Source organism: Nycticebus coucang, chromosome 22, assembly GCF_027406575.1.
Source record: "Nycticebus coucang isolate mNycCou1 chromosome 22, mNycCou1.pri, whole genome shotgun sequence".
Lineage (NCBI taxonomy): Eukaryota > Metazoa > Chordata > Mammalia > Primates > Lorisidae > Nycticebus > Nycticebus coucang.
The window spans coordinates 49,131,330-49,151,903 of record NC_069801.1 but is presented as its reverse complement, the minus strand read 5'-3'; the positions used below and the strand labels follow the sequence as shown (position 1 = coordinate 49,151,903).

General features: G+C 42.1%; 2 protein-coding genes across 5 annotated transcripts in view; one reads left to right on the top strand and one right to left on the bottom strand.

Annotated features, from left to right (window-relative positions):
* Positions 1–211: 211 nt before the first annotated feature.
* Positions 212–20,574, bottom strand: part of ZFYVE9 (zinc finger FYVE-type containing 9) — a 187,414-nt gene continuing 167,051 nt past the window's right edge. For all 4 annotated transcript variants that reach the window (XM_053576451.1, XM_053576454.1, XM_053576452.1 and 1 more), the window contains 6 exons: positions 19,253–19,403; positions 15,539–15,619; positions 10,719–10,881; positions 6,469–6,574; positions 3,778–3,954; positions 212–814 (listed from right to left, as the gene is read on the bottom strand). In XM_053576451.1, the coding sequence (XP_053432426.1) occupies positions 653–814; positions 3,778–3,954; positions 6,469–6,574; positions 10,719–10,881; positions 15,539–15,619; positions 19,253–19,403 (840 nt within the window). In that variant the 3' untranslated portion in view covers positions 212–652. The remainder of the gene's footprint in view (positions 815–3,777; positions 3,955–6,468; positions 6,575–10,718; positions 10,882–15,538; positions 15,620–19,252; positions 19,404–20,574) is intronic.
* LOC128575128 (60S ribosomal protein L37a-like) lies at positions 18,043–18,423 on the top strand. Its single transcript, XM_053576487.1, has one exon. It carries the CDS (start codon positions 18,078–18,080, stop codon positions 18,354–18,356), a length of 279 nt encoding a protein of 92 aa, XP_053432462.1. The 5' UTR covers positions 18,043–18,077; the 3' UTR covers positions 18,357–18,423.

Genomic DNA, 20,574 nt, shown 5'->3' with positions numbered 1-20,574 from the left:
TTGTTCCATACCTGCCCTCCACCCGCACAGATCTCAAGCAGTCCTGACTCAGCTCTGCTCTCTAAATGACCTCATTTATACTGTATTGCCCTAGAAGAGTGGATTAAGCCCTTGCGTCTTTGATTTGTTTCAATGAATAAATCTGGTAAAAACAAAAATCCAAGTGTGACTTCTACTTAACAAACAGTTGGGGTATAACTGGAGCAAGGTTAGTGTGGAATTCTTTCTATACCAATCTATACAAAGAGTGCAAGAACTAATGCTTCTTTTTTTATTTCCCCTCTGCCCGCCCACCCCACCTTGGAGATGGTTGTACCCATTTCAGCATTTCTGAGCACATAACCATAAGTAAATCTTAAAAGAGAGGAGAATTGTTGTCTAAACAGAAACAGAAGGGGGTTAGCTGCAAGGATAGCATAATTGTTGTGCAGTAACAGAAGTTGCCCAGATCTTCTTGGTGGACAATGCATAGAAGATTTAGAATAATGGAACATCTGTCCCCCTAACTTCCCTTCCCCACCCCAACCCCCCCCCCCAACCTCCCTTTAATAGTGTTAACAAAAGCTTAATCTTCCAGTTTTAAAGTGCAAATGATTTGGGTATGACTGCTGTGGCCACAGGTCTGAACAGAAAAAAATGAAGTCTTCTCTGTCTATGCAATGTTTTCCAGAATATAAAAGATGAGTTCCATGACGACAGGGCCCTCACTGAGCTGGCAGGCCCCTCCATGGATCACGGGCACCAAGGCGCTGTCCAGGTCGTTCATGTACTGTGAGGGGAGGGGCTGGCCGTTGCTCCCTGCCTGATAGCCGACCTGCACCACGGAGAGAAGGGGTGACAGGTTACTGAGCAGAGAAAGTCTCACCAGAGGGCTGAGAGCCAAGGAGGCTGAGGAGGAAGGGGGTGTCTTTCTTTGGCCACAGGCTAGACACATGGCAGTGAATACAAATTTTCCTCTTCCCTGAATTGTCATTTATAATTTTGTCATTTATTCACCCTAGCCACTTGATAGCTATGATACGCTTGGTGAGTCACTTAACCTGTTAAGGTGTTAGTTTTCTGGGGAAGGACAGGAGTGTACAGAAAGGTATGGAGTGTCAGAAATAATACCTCAACCTCTGGCTGTGAATGTGAAACTAGGAAATATACAATAGCAGAACTGAGTGTCTGTCCTTCCATCTGTCCATGCATCCACGCAGCATTTTCTGAGCAGCTACAAACACAGGGATCCAAAGATGAATATAACAAGGCTGCCCTCAAGGGGTTCACACATTTATCAGAAAAATGCTGTTCTTAGATTGATGTGAAGTAATTCTCTCTCTAGTCAGATGATCAGTGCCATTTGAGAATGAACCATGACACTTCATTTTTATTACTCTGATATGCTTAGTACAACACTGGGCAAGACATACAAGTAGAAAATAAATATTTGTTGATTAATGACTAGTCAGGAAATGGAGCATAATCTTTCATCATTCCCTGATAATGGCACAACTCCATGTGCAGGAACCCATTTCTCCCCATAAGCACTGAGGCCAGGAGCAGCTTGTCAGGCAGACTTAGTACTCAGCAGGAAGAGGGCATCAAACTGAGAGTCTGCACCTATTTGCTTTCTTTCATTTTCTTTTTTTGAGACAGAGTCTCAAGCTGTTGCCCTAAGTAGAGTGCTGTGGTTACACAGCTCATAGCAACCTCCAACTTGGGCTCAAGCGATCCTCTTGCCTGAGTTTTTCTATTTTTGCTAGAGACAGGGTCTTGCTTTTGCTCAGGCTGGTCTCAAACTCATGAGCTTAAGCAATCCACCTGCCTCGGCCTCCCAGAATGCTAGAATTATAGGCCAAGAGCCAGCCATGCCTGGCCTGTTTTTTTTTTTTTTTTTTTTTTTGTAGAGACAGAGTCTCACTGTACCACCCTCGGGTAGAGTGCCGTGGCATCACACGGCTCACAGCAACCTCTAGCTCTTGGGCTTCAGCGATTCTCTTGCATCAGCCTCCCGAGCAGCTGGGACTACAGGCGCCCGCCACAATGCCCAGCTATTTTTTTGTTGCAGTTTGGCCGGGGCTGGGTTTGAACCCGCCACCCTCGGCATATGGAGCCAGCGCCCTATTCACTGAGCCACAGGCGCCGCCCCTGGCCTTTTTTTTTTTTTTGTCACCCTCAGAGTGTCGTGGCGTCACAGCTCACAGCAACCTCAAACTCTTGGACTTACGTGATTCTCTTGCCTCAGGCTCCCAAGTAGTTGGTACTACGGGCACCCACCACAACACCTGACTATTTTTGGAGATCGGGCGTCGCTCTTGCTCAGGCTGGTCTCAAATACCTGAGCTTAGGCAATCCACCTGCCTCGGCCTCCCAAAGTGTTGGGACTACAGGTGTGAGCCACTGTGCCTGGCCTTGCACCCATTTTCTAAATAACTCAAGGACAACGAGGGAGGGAGAAGAGAAGTCTGGCAATTTGTAAGCATCAAGACAGAACCAGTGTGTTATGTCACAGACATCCAAAGTGAAAAAGAAGGGGAGAAGGATCAGTGCTAAACTGTAGGAGAGAGATGCTAGGACAAGATACCGGGGTCAAGGGGCCAACACCAGATTATTACTGCAGAGAGCGTGCAAAACTTTAAGAGGCCAGGTGAAGTAGCTCATGCCTGCAATCCTAGCATTATGGGAGGCCTAGGTGGACAGACAGTTTGAACTCAGGAGTCCAAGACCAGCCTGAGCAAAAGTGAGACCCCCTAGCTCCACTGAAAATAGAAAACACTGGGCGTGGTGGTGCATGCCTATAGTCCAGCTACTCCGGAGGCTGAGGCAACAGGGTCATTGAACCCACGAATTTGAGGTTGCTGTGAGCTATGATGATGCCACGGCACTCTACCCAGGGCAACAGAGTGAGACTCAGTCTAAAAAAAAGAAAAAGAAAAAGACAGGGAGAGAAGCCTGGCAATAGGAAACTCAACCTGACAGGAAAATGAATGGGAAATCGCTTAAGTCCAATTCACTAACTAGCATGAGAATGTTAATAGTAAGAAAAACCTTACTAAGGCATGGGCAGCTGCACAGTCAACAGAAGTCTGCTACAGCTAAAATAAAAAAACAGGACAAAGAGAGCTGGGGACCTGCTCTCTGAGGGAACACAGAATGATCCCTGATGTGTGGGACTGGGGACTCTTAAAAGGGCAGTAAGGATGCCAGGCACGCGCACAGCAGGCCTCCCACACACAACGCTCTTTACTCCACACGGAGAAAGCCAACTCCGTGGAAGACATGCAGGTGAAGACAGCATGGTCCAAATGGTTCTTACAGAGTTCTGACCAAGCAGCACATCTGCGTACATTATAATACTATCAGAGGGAAGGCCAGAATACTGTATCTGGTCAGGCTAGAAGGCCTGGAGAATGAGGCTCTCTGGGTTGATAGAGGAAAACCCCCCTGTCAGAAAATATATACTGCCAAGGCTAGCTTCAAGAGCTGCCTAAGAGGCCAGGCATGGTGGCTCACACCTATAACTGTAGCACTCTGGGAGGCCGAGGCAGGTGGATTGAGCTCAGGAGTTGGAGACCAGCCCGAGCAAGAGCGAGACCCCTCCTCTACAAAAAATAGAAAAATTAGCTGGACATTTGGTTGGGTACCTATAGTCCCAGCTACTCAGGAGGCTGAGGCAAGAGGATCTCTTCACCCCCAAAGTTTGAGGTCGTTGCGAGGTATGATGCCACGGCATACTACGCAGGATGACACAGACTCTGTCTCAAGAAAAAAAGTGCTGCCTAAGACCTTTCTCACCTGATCTGAGTCAAGTGTCACACGCAGTCCCAGTTTAGTCATTCCATCTTCCTTCAGAAGCTTCAGGTGGGGACAGAGAGCAAGGCAAAAAGCCTTGGCAACATGCTCAGTCAATCTGCTGTGATCTGCAGGATCACTGAGACAATTGTGCTGGTCATCATTCTCTAGGAAAAACACCTGTTTCCCAAACAAAAGAGACTTTCAGCTTTGTGTTTAGATTTTGGAAGAAACAAGTAGATTAGCTTACTGTAAAAAGCACCTTGATTCTCTAAGATGTTGCAAGATCTGACAGGAATGGCACACTACAAAGTCCTTGGGTCAGGAAAAATAGGACATTTCTTACATCTGAAAAACAATCCCTGCCTCTAAGCCTTTGTACCCACAAAATGTCTATTCACCACAGTCACAATAGTACATTCTTTTCAGAACCACAAAAGGCCTCCATTTCACATTATGTACTTCTAAAAGGTAATCACTATATGCAGACAATTTTCTCAGGAAATGGTCTTAAGTCTAAGACAGTGGCTGTTATACATGCGACCCAGCCCCTCCACTTTACAGATTACTCACAGACAGGAGTGACTTGCTTAAGTGCACAGAAGAGTTAGACAGAAGCAGAGTCAAGCCTTGATTGTGAGTCTTCTACCCTTTATCACAGACAGAGCCTCTCCCACCACATGGCCCTGCCACTGTCAGCGTGCTCACCGAAAGCCAGGACTGCATGAGCACAGCCAGAAGCATAGCAAACTTGGAACTGAGAGACTCAGATCCTAGTAGCATGGAAGAAGAGTTATAAGCCAGTCCTTTAGTCAAATAAAGGAAGTCAAAAGACTTCTTAATACCTAATTTGTCTCTGTAAAGTGAGAAGCACCTGTCTTCTCTGGTTATTATAAAGAGAAAATGATTATTCTTAGTAAAGCATCACAAGAATGGAGAAGCATGAATCCTATGTACTCAATTTTGATATGAGGACAATTAATGACAATTAAGGTTATGGGGGGGGAGCAGAAAGAGGAGTGGAGGGAGGGGGGTGGGGCCTTGGTGTGTGTCACACTTTATGAGGGCAAGACATGATTACAAGAGGGACTTTACCTAACAATTGCAATCAGTGTAACCTGGCTTATTGTACCCTCAATGAATCCCCAATAATAAAAAAAAAAAAAAAAGAAAATGATATAAAGGAAAAATATAAAAGATGCAGAAATGAAAATGCACAATGTTTATGTTGAACAAGCCTAGCTTATTGCTGAATAATGAGCTTATGCCAAAAATACTACAGAGGAGGCAGCCATTAACCCCTGTGCCCAGACGCACTGCTCCAAGTGGCACTCCCACAGAGGGAGTCAGAGACTGGAGCTTGGGCTGCTGCTCTGCCACTAGCCAGCATTCGTCCTAAGTTACAAAGCCACAGTCACATGACCTCTCTGAGCCTGATTTCCTTATTTGTGTAATAGAATGGATAGCCTGCCTACCTCAAAGAGTTACTGGAGAACAAAAAGGAGGGAACAGAGGTAAAATTATTTTATAAGCTATAGAGTTTTACATGTTCTCGGGTGGTGCCTGTGGCCAAATGGGTAGGGCGCCAGCCCCATGTACCGAAGGTGGCGGGTTCGAACCCGGCCCCGACCAAATTGCAACAAAAAATAGCCAGGTGTTGCGTTGGGCACCTGTAGTCCCAGCTATTGGGGAGGCTGAGGCAAGAGAATCGCCTAAGCCCAAGAATTGGAGGTTGCTATGAGCTGTGATGCCACAGCACTCTACCAAGGGCAATAAAGTGAGACTCTGTCTCAAAAAAAAAAAAAGAGTTTTACATGTTCAGACTCTGCACCATTCAAAATGTGTCAAAGGTACAATCATTACATAGCAAGCAACTAAAATCATTCAGCTGCATATGATGATGAGTCACTTGACCAACTACTCAAAGAACAAGAGAATCAGGCTCTGGTCTCTGCTCCCACAAGCTAGCTGTGTGAATTGGGCTAAGACACTTAACTTCTCTTGCCTCAGTTTCCTTGGGTGTAAAAGAATGTGAAAAAAACAATTAAGACTCTTAAAACTGAAAGGAATCCTAGGATCTTTATCATTCAATCCTTTATTTTACAGATGAGTATAAATGGAGTTTGAAGACAATTAAGAGACCTAGGATCTACCTGTTCTTTGAGAATGAACTTTCTGATCTACATGATACTACCCACGAACAGGGGCCTGCACTCTCATTCCTAGGTCTAAAGCTTTCAAGTTAAGGAGCAACTCAATACAGTAGAAAAGAGCCAAATCTTGGTCTGAATGAGGATTTTGTCATTACTTATTTGGCTTGTAGTCTTGGGCAAGTTACTGAGCTTTATTTTTCCTTATTGATGAAATAATTTTATTTTTTTTAAGACTGTATTATCTAAGATCATTTTAACTCTGAGCGTGAAATACCTGACCTAGCTTTCTGAAAAATACAGCAGCATGTTATGTGCCATCCAGAGATGCACCCTTTTTGAATTCCAATAAATATACAAAAGCAAGTTCACAGGAAGGAGGATACATCAGATTGCTGCAGGCTGAGCTGGATGAATTTTTTTTTTCCCAGTGATCTAAGATAATCAGAGCGAATTGGAGTTTAGAAGGCAAACATTTTTTCTTATCCTCCAGAATAAAAGCTGTGCTCAAAATGGGTCAAGGATACAAGATTTATTTCCTTACCTCTGTCCATCTGATGACTTTTCCATTTGCTTTATACTCTGATCCATGAAATATCTTCACATTTGTTATAGACTCCATGGATTTCCCATCTATAGGACTGATCACACTAAAATAAAGGCAAAAGAAAGACATGGAAGCAACTCTTGGAGGCAGAGGAGCGATTTCTCTTACCAAGTTCTGCTGCAAAAATCTTGCTACTAATTACACCGGGTGCTTTGCTGAGCATCTGTGCAGCCAATCATAGTAACAAGAAGCCATTGTACAAAAATGTGCATGAACAGAGCTTTCATGGAAAGGGCCTATGTATTGAAATAATTCAAAGAACACACATGCGAAAAAGGACTCATTTTTCCAGGGGCTGATTCTCTTTAATGGAAAGAAATTGTTTCATCAAATTGGCTCTTCATCCAGCGTTCCTTCTCTCACTGAATGCATGGGCCACCTACTCCCTCTCGTTTTCCACTCTGCTCCTGACTCCATAATACTCATAATATTATACTCTTTATGGCTGCATATCTAATTTACAAACAAGGTTCTGAAGGGAAGGGAATATATTTACCACTGTGTGCTATATTCCCACCCAGTACTGACCCACTGCTTGGAATTTAGCAGTTTAATAAATGTTTATTAAGAATTATTAAAAAAAAAAGAAAAAAGAATTATGTGAGGCTGGGAGCAGTGGCTTCCCCTGGTAATCCTAGGACTTTGAGAGGCCAAGGTGGGTGGACTGTTTGAGCCTAGCAGCTCATGGCCAGCCTAAGCATTTTAGCAAGACCTTGTCTACAAAAAACGTAAAAAAGAAACTAGGTGGGCTTGGTGGTAATTGCTCGTATTCCCAGCTGCTACTTGGAAGGCTGAGGCAGGAGAATCGCTTGAGCCTTAGAGTCTGAGGACACCGCTGCTTTACAGTCTAGGCAACAATAGAGAAAGGAGTTGTCTCAAAAAAGAAGAATTGTTTGACCACGTGTATAAATTATGATAGTTCTCATAGTTCTGGTGTGAAATGATGAACGAATATCTATCTAGCTAGACTCCCTTCGGTGTTAAATTATCACTCCTAAATTCCTGAACAGAAAGATTTTTTTGGTTTTAATTTCTTTTGAGACAGAGTCTTACTCTATTGCCCTGGCATCACCCTAGCTCGCAGCATCTCAAACTCCTGAGCTCAAGTGATCCTCCTGCCTCAGCCTTTCACATAGCTGTGACTACAGGGGCCCACCCTGCCTAATTTTTCTATTTTTACTAGAGATGGAGTCTCATTCTTGCTCAGGGTGGTTTCAAACTCCTGCACTTAAGTGATCCTCCTCCCAGAGTGCTATGATTACAGGTGTGAGCCACTCTACCTAGTCCAAAAGGCAACTTTTGATAGTGTCATTTCTTCCCTAAAATATGCAAGTATAAATATGCGGAAATACACATACATTCTAATAAAGACTCAAAATGATTGGCACACAGATACCAAATCTTTCCTAACAATTTTCAAACTTGTTTATGTTCTTGAATCTCTATGATTAAAAGTCAAATTTAACCTGAACTTCAATATCAAGGCATTCACTTCACTCACTCAAAATTATTTAAACAACCTAAGTTTACTCTGGGAGGCTGAGGCAGGTGGATTGCTTGAGCTCAGGAGTTTGGGACCAGGCAGAGCAAGACCCCATCTCTACTAAAAGTAGAAAAACTAGCTGGGTGTTGTGGAGGGCACCTGTAGTTCCACCTACTGGGGAGGCTGAGGCAAGAGGATCGCTTGAGCCTAGGAGTGTGAGATAGCTGTAAGCTATGATGCCATAGCACTCTACCCAGGGTGACAGAATGATACTCTGTCTCCAAAAAAGCAAACAAAAAAAGCCATGTTAAGTTTAATTTCTAACTCATCAAATAACAACATCAAAAAGGGCACTGTTAGTTACTCAGAATTCTTTGAGGCAGGATACCAGAAACATTGAACTCCTAAGTTTGAGAGCTCAGCTAGTTCTTTGTCCCATTTTCTAGGAAGGAGCAACTTGCTTATTGTCAGTTACTAATACCTTATGGCAAAAGATTTTTCAGCTTGTCCATTTTGGAGTCCTAACAACCATATCCATTTCCAACTATAATAGAGAATTAAATACAAACAGATTTAGAAATTAAATTTTTAATAAAGAATGAGAAGATAAAGGGGTGACTTATAAGATAGGCAAATGCATTCACTGATTAGAAATTGCTTCTCTTATTCAAAACAAAGTCAAAAACAGTTTTTTAATCTGGAGTGCCTGTTCTAAAGGCCCCCTGTCTTTACCCCTGCTGTTCTTTCAGACTGGGACACCCACTCAGCCACAGCCACGTGGCAAATACAGACTTGTCTTCCCTGATTCAGCTCTAGCACCAGCCATTTATCCATGAAGTCTTTCTTGAATAATGCCTTCTCACAAATGCCACGCTTTCTCTATTATTTTCTCTTTTTGTCTTTCTATATCCTATATACTACATAGTTATCTATCGGCATCTTCCACACTTCAGTGCATTTGTTTATAACTGTCTTCAAAACTAGACCTGAACCACTTGTCAGCCACGACCATGTAGAATTTCTTTTTGTATTTCCCTAGTCTGAAGAATGTATGTATGAATAAATGAATGGAAGAAAGCTTTAACATAATAAAGTATAGGTACATTCACTTAATCAATTAATATTTTTAAAGCATCAACCAGCTGCTAGATAATGGTTTATTTTGTTGATTGATTGATTTTTTTTGAGACAGAGTCTCATTATGTCACCCTGCAGTAGAGTGTTATGGCGTCACAGCTCACAGCAACCTCAAACTCTTGGGCTTAAGCGATTCTCTTGCCTTAGCCTCCTAAGTAGCTGGGACTACAGGCACCCGCCACAATGCCCAGTTATTTTCTTATTGTAGTTGTCATTGTTGTTTAGCTGGCCCAGGCTGGGCTGGAACCTGCCAGCCTCAGTACATGTGGCTGGTGCCGTAACCACTGTGCTATGGCCACCGAGCCAGATAATGTTTTAAGTACTGGTGTTACAGCAGTAAATAAGCCAGACAAAAATATTTGCCCTCAGGGAGCTTACATTCCAGGGGCAATATAACAAAATAAATAAGTAAAAATCTATTATATATTCGTTATAGTGCTACTAAGAAATACAATGCAGGGAAAGCAGACAGGAAATATTAGGAATGGGAGGCCAAAACATGTATGGTAGGTTATAACTTAAGAGAGGTTGACCAGGGAAGGCCTTGCTGAGAAAGTGACATTTTGGAAAAGATTTGAAGGTGATGAGGAGCGATTCATGAGGCCATCTAGGCTGGAGGAGAGGATTAGCTGAGAGAACAGAAGTGCAAAGGTCTAGGGCAAAAGTACAGTTGATGTATTCAGGGAAGACCGACGTTGCCTCTGAGAAGTAACAGGGTGGGAAAAGGGATACACAGATTGTGTAGGGCCCTATTGGTCATAAACTGTTTTGACTTTTACCCTGAAGGACATTGGAAACCACTGGTAGGTTTTGAGCAGAAACGTGACATTACTCTGACTGTTGTACTAGAAATAGACTGTGGTGGGGAAATAGGAGGCGGCTTCGATTAGAAACAAGGAGATCAAGTAGGAAGCGACTGCGATAATCCAGACCAAAAGATATGATGGCTTAAATCAGGATGGCAGCAATAGAGGCAGTGAGAAACTACGTGATTCTGGATCAATTCTGAAGTAAAGCAAACAAGATTACGTGTTGGATTAGGTGTGGGGTGTGAGAGAAAGAAAGTGTCCAAGATAACTCCAAGGTTTTGGCTTGAACTCTTAGAACAGAGTTGCCACATTCTGTTAAAGAGTACAGGATTAAAGCCCAAGGAGGTGGTTTTAAGTCCTTGCCATGCCAATGCCTAACTCTGTAGACTTGAGAAATCATTTACTTTCTGATACTTCTTCACTTGTTTGTAAAATGGGAATCACAACACCTATTATTGTATCCAATGAAATAATATTAACAAAAATGTGTTATAAATCATAAAAGGCTTTAGGTATCACTGTTATCTCAATAACTTTAGTGGGACTGTTATGTTTCATCAACTCCTCCCATCAAAAATATATACAGAAACTTCTTCAGAAATTAAGCTAAAAACCCCCAAAATTAAAATTCTGTGTTATACATACAAAACACTCCTTTCTCCCAGGCACAGCTTTTAGTAAAATGGTAAAACACCAGCGTAGACAGCAGACAAAACCAGAGGCGAGGGGAAGCCGCCGGGGAAGCGTGCTGCATTTACCCTTTGTTAACGTTCTTGTCATCGTCCACCCACTGGATGTGGATGTGCTCCTGCGGGTCCTCCACGTCTGCCTTCCCACAGGTGATGGTGAAGTCTTTCATCTCCCGCAGTGCCTGCCTCAAGGAATCCATGCTCTCTGCAGTGATCTGCACCATGACGCCATCTAAGAATCAGCACCAAGATAATTCAGATGGAAACAGCACAGAGCGGGGAAAGAAGACACACTCAGCACCGGGCATCCAGCAAACCCCTCTGAGTTAACCGTAGGATTCTTCTCTACTCTCCAAAGCTGACAGATACGAGAGGTTGTGGTCTTGGAGCTAAACCTCTTACTGAAAGTGTTGTGAGGAGCAAATGCCAAGAAGGGCTCTGCACTTGCTGTTGACTTCGCTTCCCACACAACTCAGAGCTTCTCCTGAGACTGCTCAGGGAAAAGCTTATACGTGGTCATATTTCTCTTTCAGACTCACAGACCTCACAGTTCTGTTCCTACTTCCGCTCTTGTGTTTATCATGGTCTGATCATATTTATTTGCTCGCCATCTCCATCTCACCTTACATATGACTACCTGGCATAGACTGAATGCCCAGTAAGTGTTTCCTAAATAAGTCACTGAGCACACTACAATAATGGGCTTGGGGATAAATCCATTTACTGGTTGTCAATAAGGCAAAGCTAATAGAGTTCCATATGGGCTTCTGCATAGCCAACAGATGATAACTGTCAGCTGTTATCTTACCTGAGTCAGAAGCAAACACCAAAATCGAGGGTGAAAGTTGTCACACACTGAGCAATTACCCTACTTCACTGGCACAATTTTGTCAGCTGAAATAATGTCTAAAAAGCCTCAATAAAAATTTCGTAACTAGGCAACCAATTGTTGTAATGAAACACACAAGTAAAATCCAAGATCCAAGAAATTCCCAGCCCAAACATGTAACTTCTAAATACATTGCACTGCATTTGTTAAGAATCAATTTATCCAGTGTAACCTGGCTTATTGTACCCTCAATGAATCCCCAACAATAAAAAAAAAAAAAAAGAATCAATTTATCTTTTTTTTTCTTTTCTTAACAGGGTCTCACTATGTTGTCCAGGCTGGAGGACAGGGGCTGTTCCCAGGTACAACCACAGCATACTGGATCCTTGAAATCCTGGCCTCAAGGGGTCTTCCTGCCTCACCTTCCTGAGTAGCTAAAACTACAGGTGTGCCACTGCAGCCAGCTCAATTTGTAATTTTAACAATATTTTAAGGGGGCTTGGCACTTGTAGCTCAGTGTCTAGGGTGCTAACCACTTACATCTGGGCTGGCGGGTTCAAACCCGGCCCAGGCCTGCTAAACAACACTGACAACTACAACAAAAAAATAGCCAAGTGTTGTGGTGGGCACTGGCAGTCCCAGCTACTTGGGAGGCTGAGACAGGAGAATCACTTAAGCCCAAGAGTTACAGATTGCTGTGACACCATAACAGTCTACCAAGGGCAACATAAGACTCTATCTCAAAAAGAAAAAAAAAAAAAAAATTTAAAGGGTGTTTTATGATCACATTGTAAAGACATAATTTCATCTGTAGTCAACACTTGATCACATAGGCTTTATTAAGTTTATAAAAAAGGAAGACTACAGTTGCCTTGGCTACTGGCTACCTCAAGTGGCTAGGACGCCAGCCACATACACCGGAGCTGGCGGGTTCCAATGCAGCCTAGGCCTACCAAACAACAATGGCAACTACAACTAAAAAATAGCTGGGTGTTGTGGCAGGCACCTGTAGTCCCAGCTACTTGGGAGGCTGAGGCAAGAGAATCGCTTAAGCCCAAGAGTTTGAGGTTGCTGTGAGCTGTGACGCCATGATACTCTACCCAGGGTGACAGCTTGAGACTCTGTCACAAAAAAAAAAAAGGAAGAACACTAAAGCCAACCTTTATAAATACATGTCAGATTATCTCTCTCTCTATATATATATATGTGTATATATATATATATATATATTTTTTTTTTTTTTTTTTGAGACAATCTCACTACATCACCCTCAGTAGAGTGCCATGGCGTCACAGCTCACAACAACTTCAAACTCTTGGGTTTAAGTGATTCTCTTGCCTCAGCCTCCCAAGTAGCCGGGACTACAGGCACATGATCTATGCATTTTAATAAACACACTGCAATCTAGCCCTCAGAAAGGGCTGTCTTTACACAGGGTTTTGGGGTGAGTTACCGTAAAACTGAAAACTTGTCATCATGCAGGGCACACTGTATTTGCTAAAGATATGGCCACATACCTCCTGTCACACTTTTCTACAATGCTACCTACTATTCCCCCACCAAGAAATGGAGTCTAATTCTTCTCCTTTCTTCAAACATCAGGGGTTGATGGAAGTGACATTGACTTTCAAGGCTAGGTCACAAAAGGCAATGCAGCTTCCACTTAGTTCCTGGAACATTCACCCTGGGAGTCTTGAGCACCATGTAGGAAGTCCAAGTATCCCCATGCTACCAGGCCATGTCCATGCGTAAGTACTCCAGTCATCACCCCTAGTCTTTAAGTCCTCCCAGGCCAGGCTCCAGACACATGTGTAAAGAAACTTTCATATAATTATCATTCCCAGATATCAAATAACTTCAAGTCATCCCAATGAAGACCCCCAGCATTATGGAGCACTGCCCTGGCAAGATGCCCAACCCAAAGGAATTAGCATGCATAAAATAGCTGTTTCAAGCCATTAAGTTGTGGTGCGATTTTTTTTTTGTGTGTGTGGTATTTGGCCGGGGCTGGGATTGAACCCGCCACCTCCGGCATATGGGACCGGCGCCCTACTCCTTGAGCCACAGGCGCCGCCCCTGTGGTGCGATTTATTATGCAACAAGAATAACAGATCAAAATATGACAAATGGCCTACCAGGTGGCTCATGCCTACAATCCTAGACTCTGGGAGGCCAAGATGAGAGGAATTTGAGCTTAGAAGTTTAAGAGCAGCCTGAACAAGAGTGAGATCCTGTCTCTACTAAAAATAGAAAAACTAGCTGGACATCGTGGAGCCCACCTATAGTCTCAGCTACCAAGGAGGCTATGGCAGGAGAATTGCTTGAGCCCAGGAATTTAGGTTGCTGTGAGCTATGATGCCACTGTTGCTGTTCTCCACCAGGGCAAGAGAGCAAGACTCTGACTCAAAAAAAAAAAAAAAAAAAAAATATGGGCGGCACCTGTGGCTCAGTCAGTAAGGCGCCGGCCCCATATACCGAGGGTGGCGGGTTCAAACCCGGCCCCGGCCAAACTGCAACCAAAAAATAGCCGGGCGTTGTGGCGGGCGCCTGTAGTCCCAGCTACTTGGGAGGCTGAGGCAAGAGAATCGCTTAGGCCAAGGAGTTGGAGGTTGCTGTGAGCTGTGTGAGGCCACGGCACTCTACCGAGGGCCATAAAGTGAGACTCTGTCTCTACAAAAAAAAAAAAAAAAATATATATATATATATATATATATATATATATGTTCATTCAATAGATGTCTATTAAATGCTGACTATGTGTCAGGGACTGTTGCAGTGGAAAAAAATATACACACACATATATATTATATAATCATAAATATATAGTCTATATACTTTTATATAAAATATATATATTTATATAAAATGTTATATATTATTATATGTTATAAATATATTTTTTATATATAGATATATAATATGAAGAATAGCCAACAAAGAAAATAGACAAGAAGTCTTTTAGCCTTTTATTAATTTAATTAACTTTTGTCAGGATATGTGCCTAAATATAGCAAACGAGTAGCAAAAACATCCGATCTGGACCCCCAGTGATGATCACAGCACTTCTTGTTGGCAAGGAGGGTCTATACTCCATCCTCACATCCATGTATTTGAGCCTAGTGATACATCTGAAGTCAGACTCTGTTCTTATCCAAGAGCTCTGAAGGCCATCCCTTATTTTTTTTATTTTTTATTTTTTTGTAGAGACAGAGTCTCACTTTATAGCCCTTGGTAGAGTGCCGTGGCCTCACACAGCTCACAGCAACCTCCAACTCCTGGGCTTAAGCGATTCTCTTGCCTCAGCCTCCCGAGTAGCTGGGACCACAGGCGCCCCCCGGCTATTTTTTTGTTGCAGTTTGGCCAGGGCTGGGTTTGAACCCGCCACCCTCGGCATATGGGGCTGGCGCCCTGCTCACTGAGCCACAGGCGCCGCCCCATCCCTTATTTTTTATGGCACTGTCCCATAGTCTCTCTTTCACTGACTCTCTTCTTTGGGGAATTAAGCATACTCAAGGCAGTTTTAATTTGCTAAAGAGTGATGCTACTACCACTTTGGAAGGCCAAGGCGGGAGGACTGCTTGAGCTCAGGAGTTTTAGACCAGCCTGAACAAGAGTAAGACTCCACCTCTACAAAAAATAGAAAAATGGTCCGGGCACAATGGCTCACACCTATAATCCTAGCACTCTGGGAGGCTGAGGAGGGTGGATTGCCTGAGTTCATGAGTTCAAGACCAGCCTGAGTGAGACCTCATCTCTAAAAATAGCCAGGCATTGTGGCAGGCATCTGTAGTCTCAGCAACTGTGGAGGCTGAGGCAAGAAGATCTCTTAAGCCCGAGAGTTTAAGGTTCATGTGAGCTATGATGCCACGGCACTCTACCCAGGGCACCGGAGTGAGACTCTGTCTCAAAAAAAAAAAAAAGGAATGTGATGCTAATGAGTAAATAATAGGAGTTAGATACCTACAGCACAAGTGTCAAGGATTCCTTTAATGTCCCTCAATTTTTAGGTGTATAATTAAGACTAAACTAATGTACACGCAGTAAAAAATTAATTCTTTACCTTCCACAATACTGGACTTGGCAAGGTATCCTGAAGAGGATTTCAGAGCGCCACTGAACACAAAGAAACTGGCACCAGTTACTAAAATAAAAACAGACATAGTTTAGTCTGAAATGGAGGGATTGGGAACAACCACGGACTATTCGGTACTTGGTAATTCCAAACATTGGCATCCAAAAAGAAAAAAAAAAAAATCAAACCTATATTCCACAATATGCAAGTAACCAATAATTCTGATACTTACGATAGCTTTGGGATGAAGTTTTGAGGTACATTCCTGCATTTTGTTTTGCTCTTCCTCCAATCAAGAATCAAAGAATATTAAAAAGCAAACAAATCTTAGTAGTTAAGTCTAAGGGATGGCAAACTGTAGTCCACATAGCCTGCAGACTATTTTTATAAATACAATTTTATTAGAATACAGCCGTATCCATTATTTATGCATTATCTATAGTAGTTCTTGTCCTACAATGCTAGAATTGAGTAGTTGTTGACAAAGACTACAGGCTTGCAAATACTAAAATATTTATTGTATCATCTGGCCCTTCACAGCTAACCCAAATGTAATCCAGTGATTTCCAGATTTTCTCAGATCAAATATGTTTTGAAGATGGAGATACAGTTGCCAACCAGTTTATTTTAACAGTTGCCAAGTAGAGTTATTTAAAAAAAAAAAAAAAACAGGGCAGCGCCTGTGGCTCAGTGAGTAGGGCGCCAGCCCCCTATGCCGAGGGTGGCGGGTTCAAACCCAGCCCCGTCCAAACTGCACCAACAACAACAACAAAAAAAAAATAGCCGGGTGTTGTGGTGGGCGCCTGTAGTCCCAGCTGCTCGGGAGGCTGAGGTGAGAGAATCACGTAAGCCCAAGAGTTAGAGCTTGCTGTGAGCCGTGTGACGCCACGGCACTCTACCCGAGGGCGGTACAGTGAGACTCTGTCTCTACCAAAAAAAAAAAAAAAAAACTACTCATTTAACACATTGACTGTCATATTAGTAAAACAATTTTCCTTGGAAATAGCTGGGTGTTGTGGCGGGTGCCTGTAGTCCCAGCTGCTTGGGAGGCTGAGGCAAGAGAATCACATAAGCCCAAGAGTTAGAGGTTGCTGTGAGCCATGTGACATCATGGCACTCTACCCGAGGGCGGTACAGTGAGACTCTGTCTCTACAAAAAAAAAAAAATTTTTCCTTGGGACCCTGGTGTTTTATTACAGAATTCTATTATAAAATAGAATTTTACTCTATTGTAAAATAGAATAAAAACTTTGAAAACATAATGATCCTAAAATATACATCAATACAAAAGTAATACTAAAACTTTAAAATTAGCAATGTCAAAAGTTAAGAGAAAACTTGAAAAATAGTTCATAAGGGTAAGGCTTAAGTGTAATTCAAAGGTAAACATAAATTGAAAAACAAAACTTATTGACTTCTATTCATTTACTCCACACTTTTGGAATTAAATTGTCAATATTAATTTAACAATAAGAACATCAACAAGGAAGATTTTGCACAAACTAACTGCAGGATTTTGCCCAGGGGGCCACCCATTATATAAGGTATAATGTCAAGAGATGTGTAAGTTACATATGCTTCAAGAAGCCCCAGGCTCAAAATTAGCATGAGTTAAATATAACTCACATGCCGTTAATGTGTTAAAAAACAAACTCCTATTGGGCCGTGCCTGTGGCTCAAAGGAGCAGGGCACCAGCCCCATATGCCGGAGGTGGCGGGTTCAAACCCAGCTCCGGCCAAAAACTGCAAAAAAAAAAAAAAAAACTCCTATTACTATATCTCTTCATAAAAGAAAAAATAGCAATTAATTTACCTTCATGAAAAGTTCATTATACTGTTCCTCTCTTTTCCACATCTTAAACTGAATTGAGCTAATCTAACTTCTCCCTTGACTCTACAATATTTCTGACAGGTGATCATCCAGCCTTTCTTAGAGACTCCTAGTGACAGGGAGCCAACATCAGAACAAGGCAACCCATCCTTCTTATGGAGAGTTCTCAGGCTGTGCTCCCAAACTGTACCCAAATCTGGCTCCCTGTAACTTTCACCCTTAGTGCTGGTTCTGGCTTTTTGTAGCTATAGAGAGTAAGTTCAAACTTATTTTCACATAATAAAATGTCTTAAAAATAGAGATAGCCATTTTTTATCCTCTTCTAATCTATACCTTTCCAGGGTAAACACTGTATTTTATTTAAGAAGTCTTTCTTTGATTTAAATTCCTGATTTCTCACAAGTCTTGAATCATCCTCTGGAGACCCCCTAGTTTTATCACTATACTTATAATGACATCCAGAATTTATTTGAACCTTCTAGAAACAATTTGATTAAGTAGAAGCAATGTGGACTTACCACCTACTTTATTTTAGATACAGCATTTGATATACACATGCCAAATAACTTTTATGCCTTTACTGAACAACTGTTTTAAAAATATATTGAAAACAGTGACCTACTGTATGCCTAATAAAGAAGCATTTCACAAAACATACTAATGAGCCTTTCTGGGCTCGGCCTGGTTCGTGGAGACATGGCTAAACGCACCAAGAAGGTCGGGATCATCGGTAAATACGGGACCCGCTATGGTGCCTCCCTCCGGAAAATGGTGAAGAAGATAGAAATCAGCCAGCACGCCAAGTACACTTGCTCCTTCTGTGGCAAAACCAAGATGAAGAGACGAGCTGTGGGGATCTGGCACTGTGGTTCCTGCATGAAAACAGTAGCTGGTGGTGCCTGGACCTACAACACCACTTCTGCTGTTACAGTAAAGTCTGTGATTAGAAGACTGAAGGAACTGAAAGACCAATAGAAGCTCTAACCTTTTCAGACAACACAAGTTACTAATAAATGGGTTAACTTATGTAAAAAAAAAAAAACATACTAATGAAAGCCAGTATATGGAGAAATTCTGAGGAAAAAATAATTGTGGTGAAATAAAATTTTTTTATTTTCATTTTTTGCAGTTTTTGGCCGGGGCTGGGTTTGAACCCACCACCTCCAGCATATGGGGCCAGCGCCCTACTCCTTTGAGCCACAGGTGCCACCCATGTGGTCAAATAAATTTGAGAAGAGCTAGATCTCATCTTCCTTACATGGTTTCCCCGACTAAATTTATTAAATAAGCAAGATTTTTATTTATGTGATTTATGTGAACATTTTTAAAAACCACAGAGCCTGAAAAAATAGTTTGGGTAATGCTACCTTGAGCAATGCTTCTCACACTCCAATGTGCATTTGAATTACAGAGGGATCCTGTTAAAAATGCAAATTCTGATTAGCCGATCCAGGATATGGATCTTTCCCAAGAACACTCTCTGAGAAGCTCTGAACCTAGACACGTTCCTTCAGAATCCTGTCAACCTATTAAATAACATTCTTTGTGAAAGAATGTTCAAACTCCAAATCTCCCTAAGTACCCTCTCACTATGGGGCATAGTCTCGCCTTCAGATACCTAAGCTGGCCCTGTCAATATCCTGAGGTAGTATTTTCAAAATGTTTTCCTTACTAACAGAGATCCTAAGTGTAAACTCTGAGTCTGGCTACTAGGGAAGTCAACAAAATTCTGGAGAGTATGGTGGGAAAGGTTAATTAATTTGCTTGTGGCCGCCTATCTAGAAAGTGAGTGTTATGGGGCTGAGGTATCTAACTCTTGAAGTCCAGTATAATCCTCCGTTATCATAATCTCAACCGGCTCCTGCGCTCACCTTTCCTGGGCTGATTGTGAATACTGATAGCCTGGGTCTGGTAGTTTCCATCATCATTCTGTACGCACACAAGATGAGAGTCTGCCTTTTCATTGAAGCAGGCACCACCTGCCAGGACATGCTCATTGGACTTGTTCATGGCTTTCATCATCTGCAATCAAAGAAGAGCGTTAACCTTATTCTGACAAGAACGGGCATTTTTCTGTCTGACATGGCCCAGCTCTTAGTTCTGAAAGATAAAATGACAGAATAATATTACTTGTTAAAGTGACAAAGGGGCTACCAAATGATGGAAACAGTGGAAAATCAATCACCATTAGTAATCAACAGATACAAAGCTTTCCTGTACAGTTATAAGAAATGTGTGCTGTAACCTAAAGAGCACATGACACATTTTATATTCATTTTTTATTGCTGTACCGAACTTAAATAAAATTAGTTTAAATACAGTAGTTTCTCCTAGATTCTCTAAGGACATATACTCTGAAACTCTAAGTTCAAAAGAATGTCCCATATTTGTGTATATCTGCCTTCTTTTCAATATCCAAAGGAGTGACAATTTCCTCTAAAAACATGAAATTCATTGTTTCTTAATTTTGTTAACTTGTTTTCAATTCTTTGGGTATATACTTGGGAGTAGAATTGTTGGGGTTCTATGGTAATTCTATGTTTAACTATTGAGAAGCCTCCAAATTATTTTTTATTATGGCTGAAACATTTTCCATTTCTACTAGCCATGTACAAGGGTTCCAATTTCTTTACATCTTTGCCACTTACCTTCTGTTCTTTTAAACCATCCTACTTGGTGTGAAGGGATACCTCATCGTGGTTTTTTGTTTTTGTTTTTTTTTTCTGGGACGGAGTCTCACTCTGTTGCCCAGGCTAGAGTGCCATGATGTCAGCCTAGCTCACAGCAACCTCAAATTCCTGGGTTCAAGTGATCCTCCTGCCTCAACCCCTCAAGTACCTGGGACTATAGGCATGTGCCACAACACACAGGTAATTTTTCTATTTTTAACCACTCTTGCTCAGGCTGGTTTTAAATCCCTGGCTCAAGCAATCCTCCTGCCTCGGCCTCCCAGAGTGCTAGGATTACAGGTGTGAGCCGCCACAACCAGTCCAATTTTTTTTCTTTTGCAGAACACACTTTGAGAACCATCATGTGATTCTTGAGTACATATGTTTTCTTTTCTTTTTTTTTTTTTTTTAGTACATATGTTTTCTATTGTTAAATATCTTTTCGAATCTTTTGCCCATATTTTAATTGGGTTATTTGTCCCTCTTTGTTTGTTTTTAAAGATGAGGTCTTGCTATGTTACCTA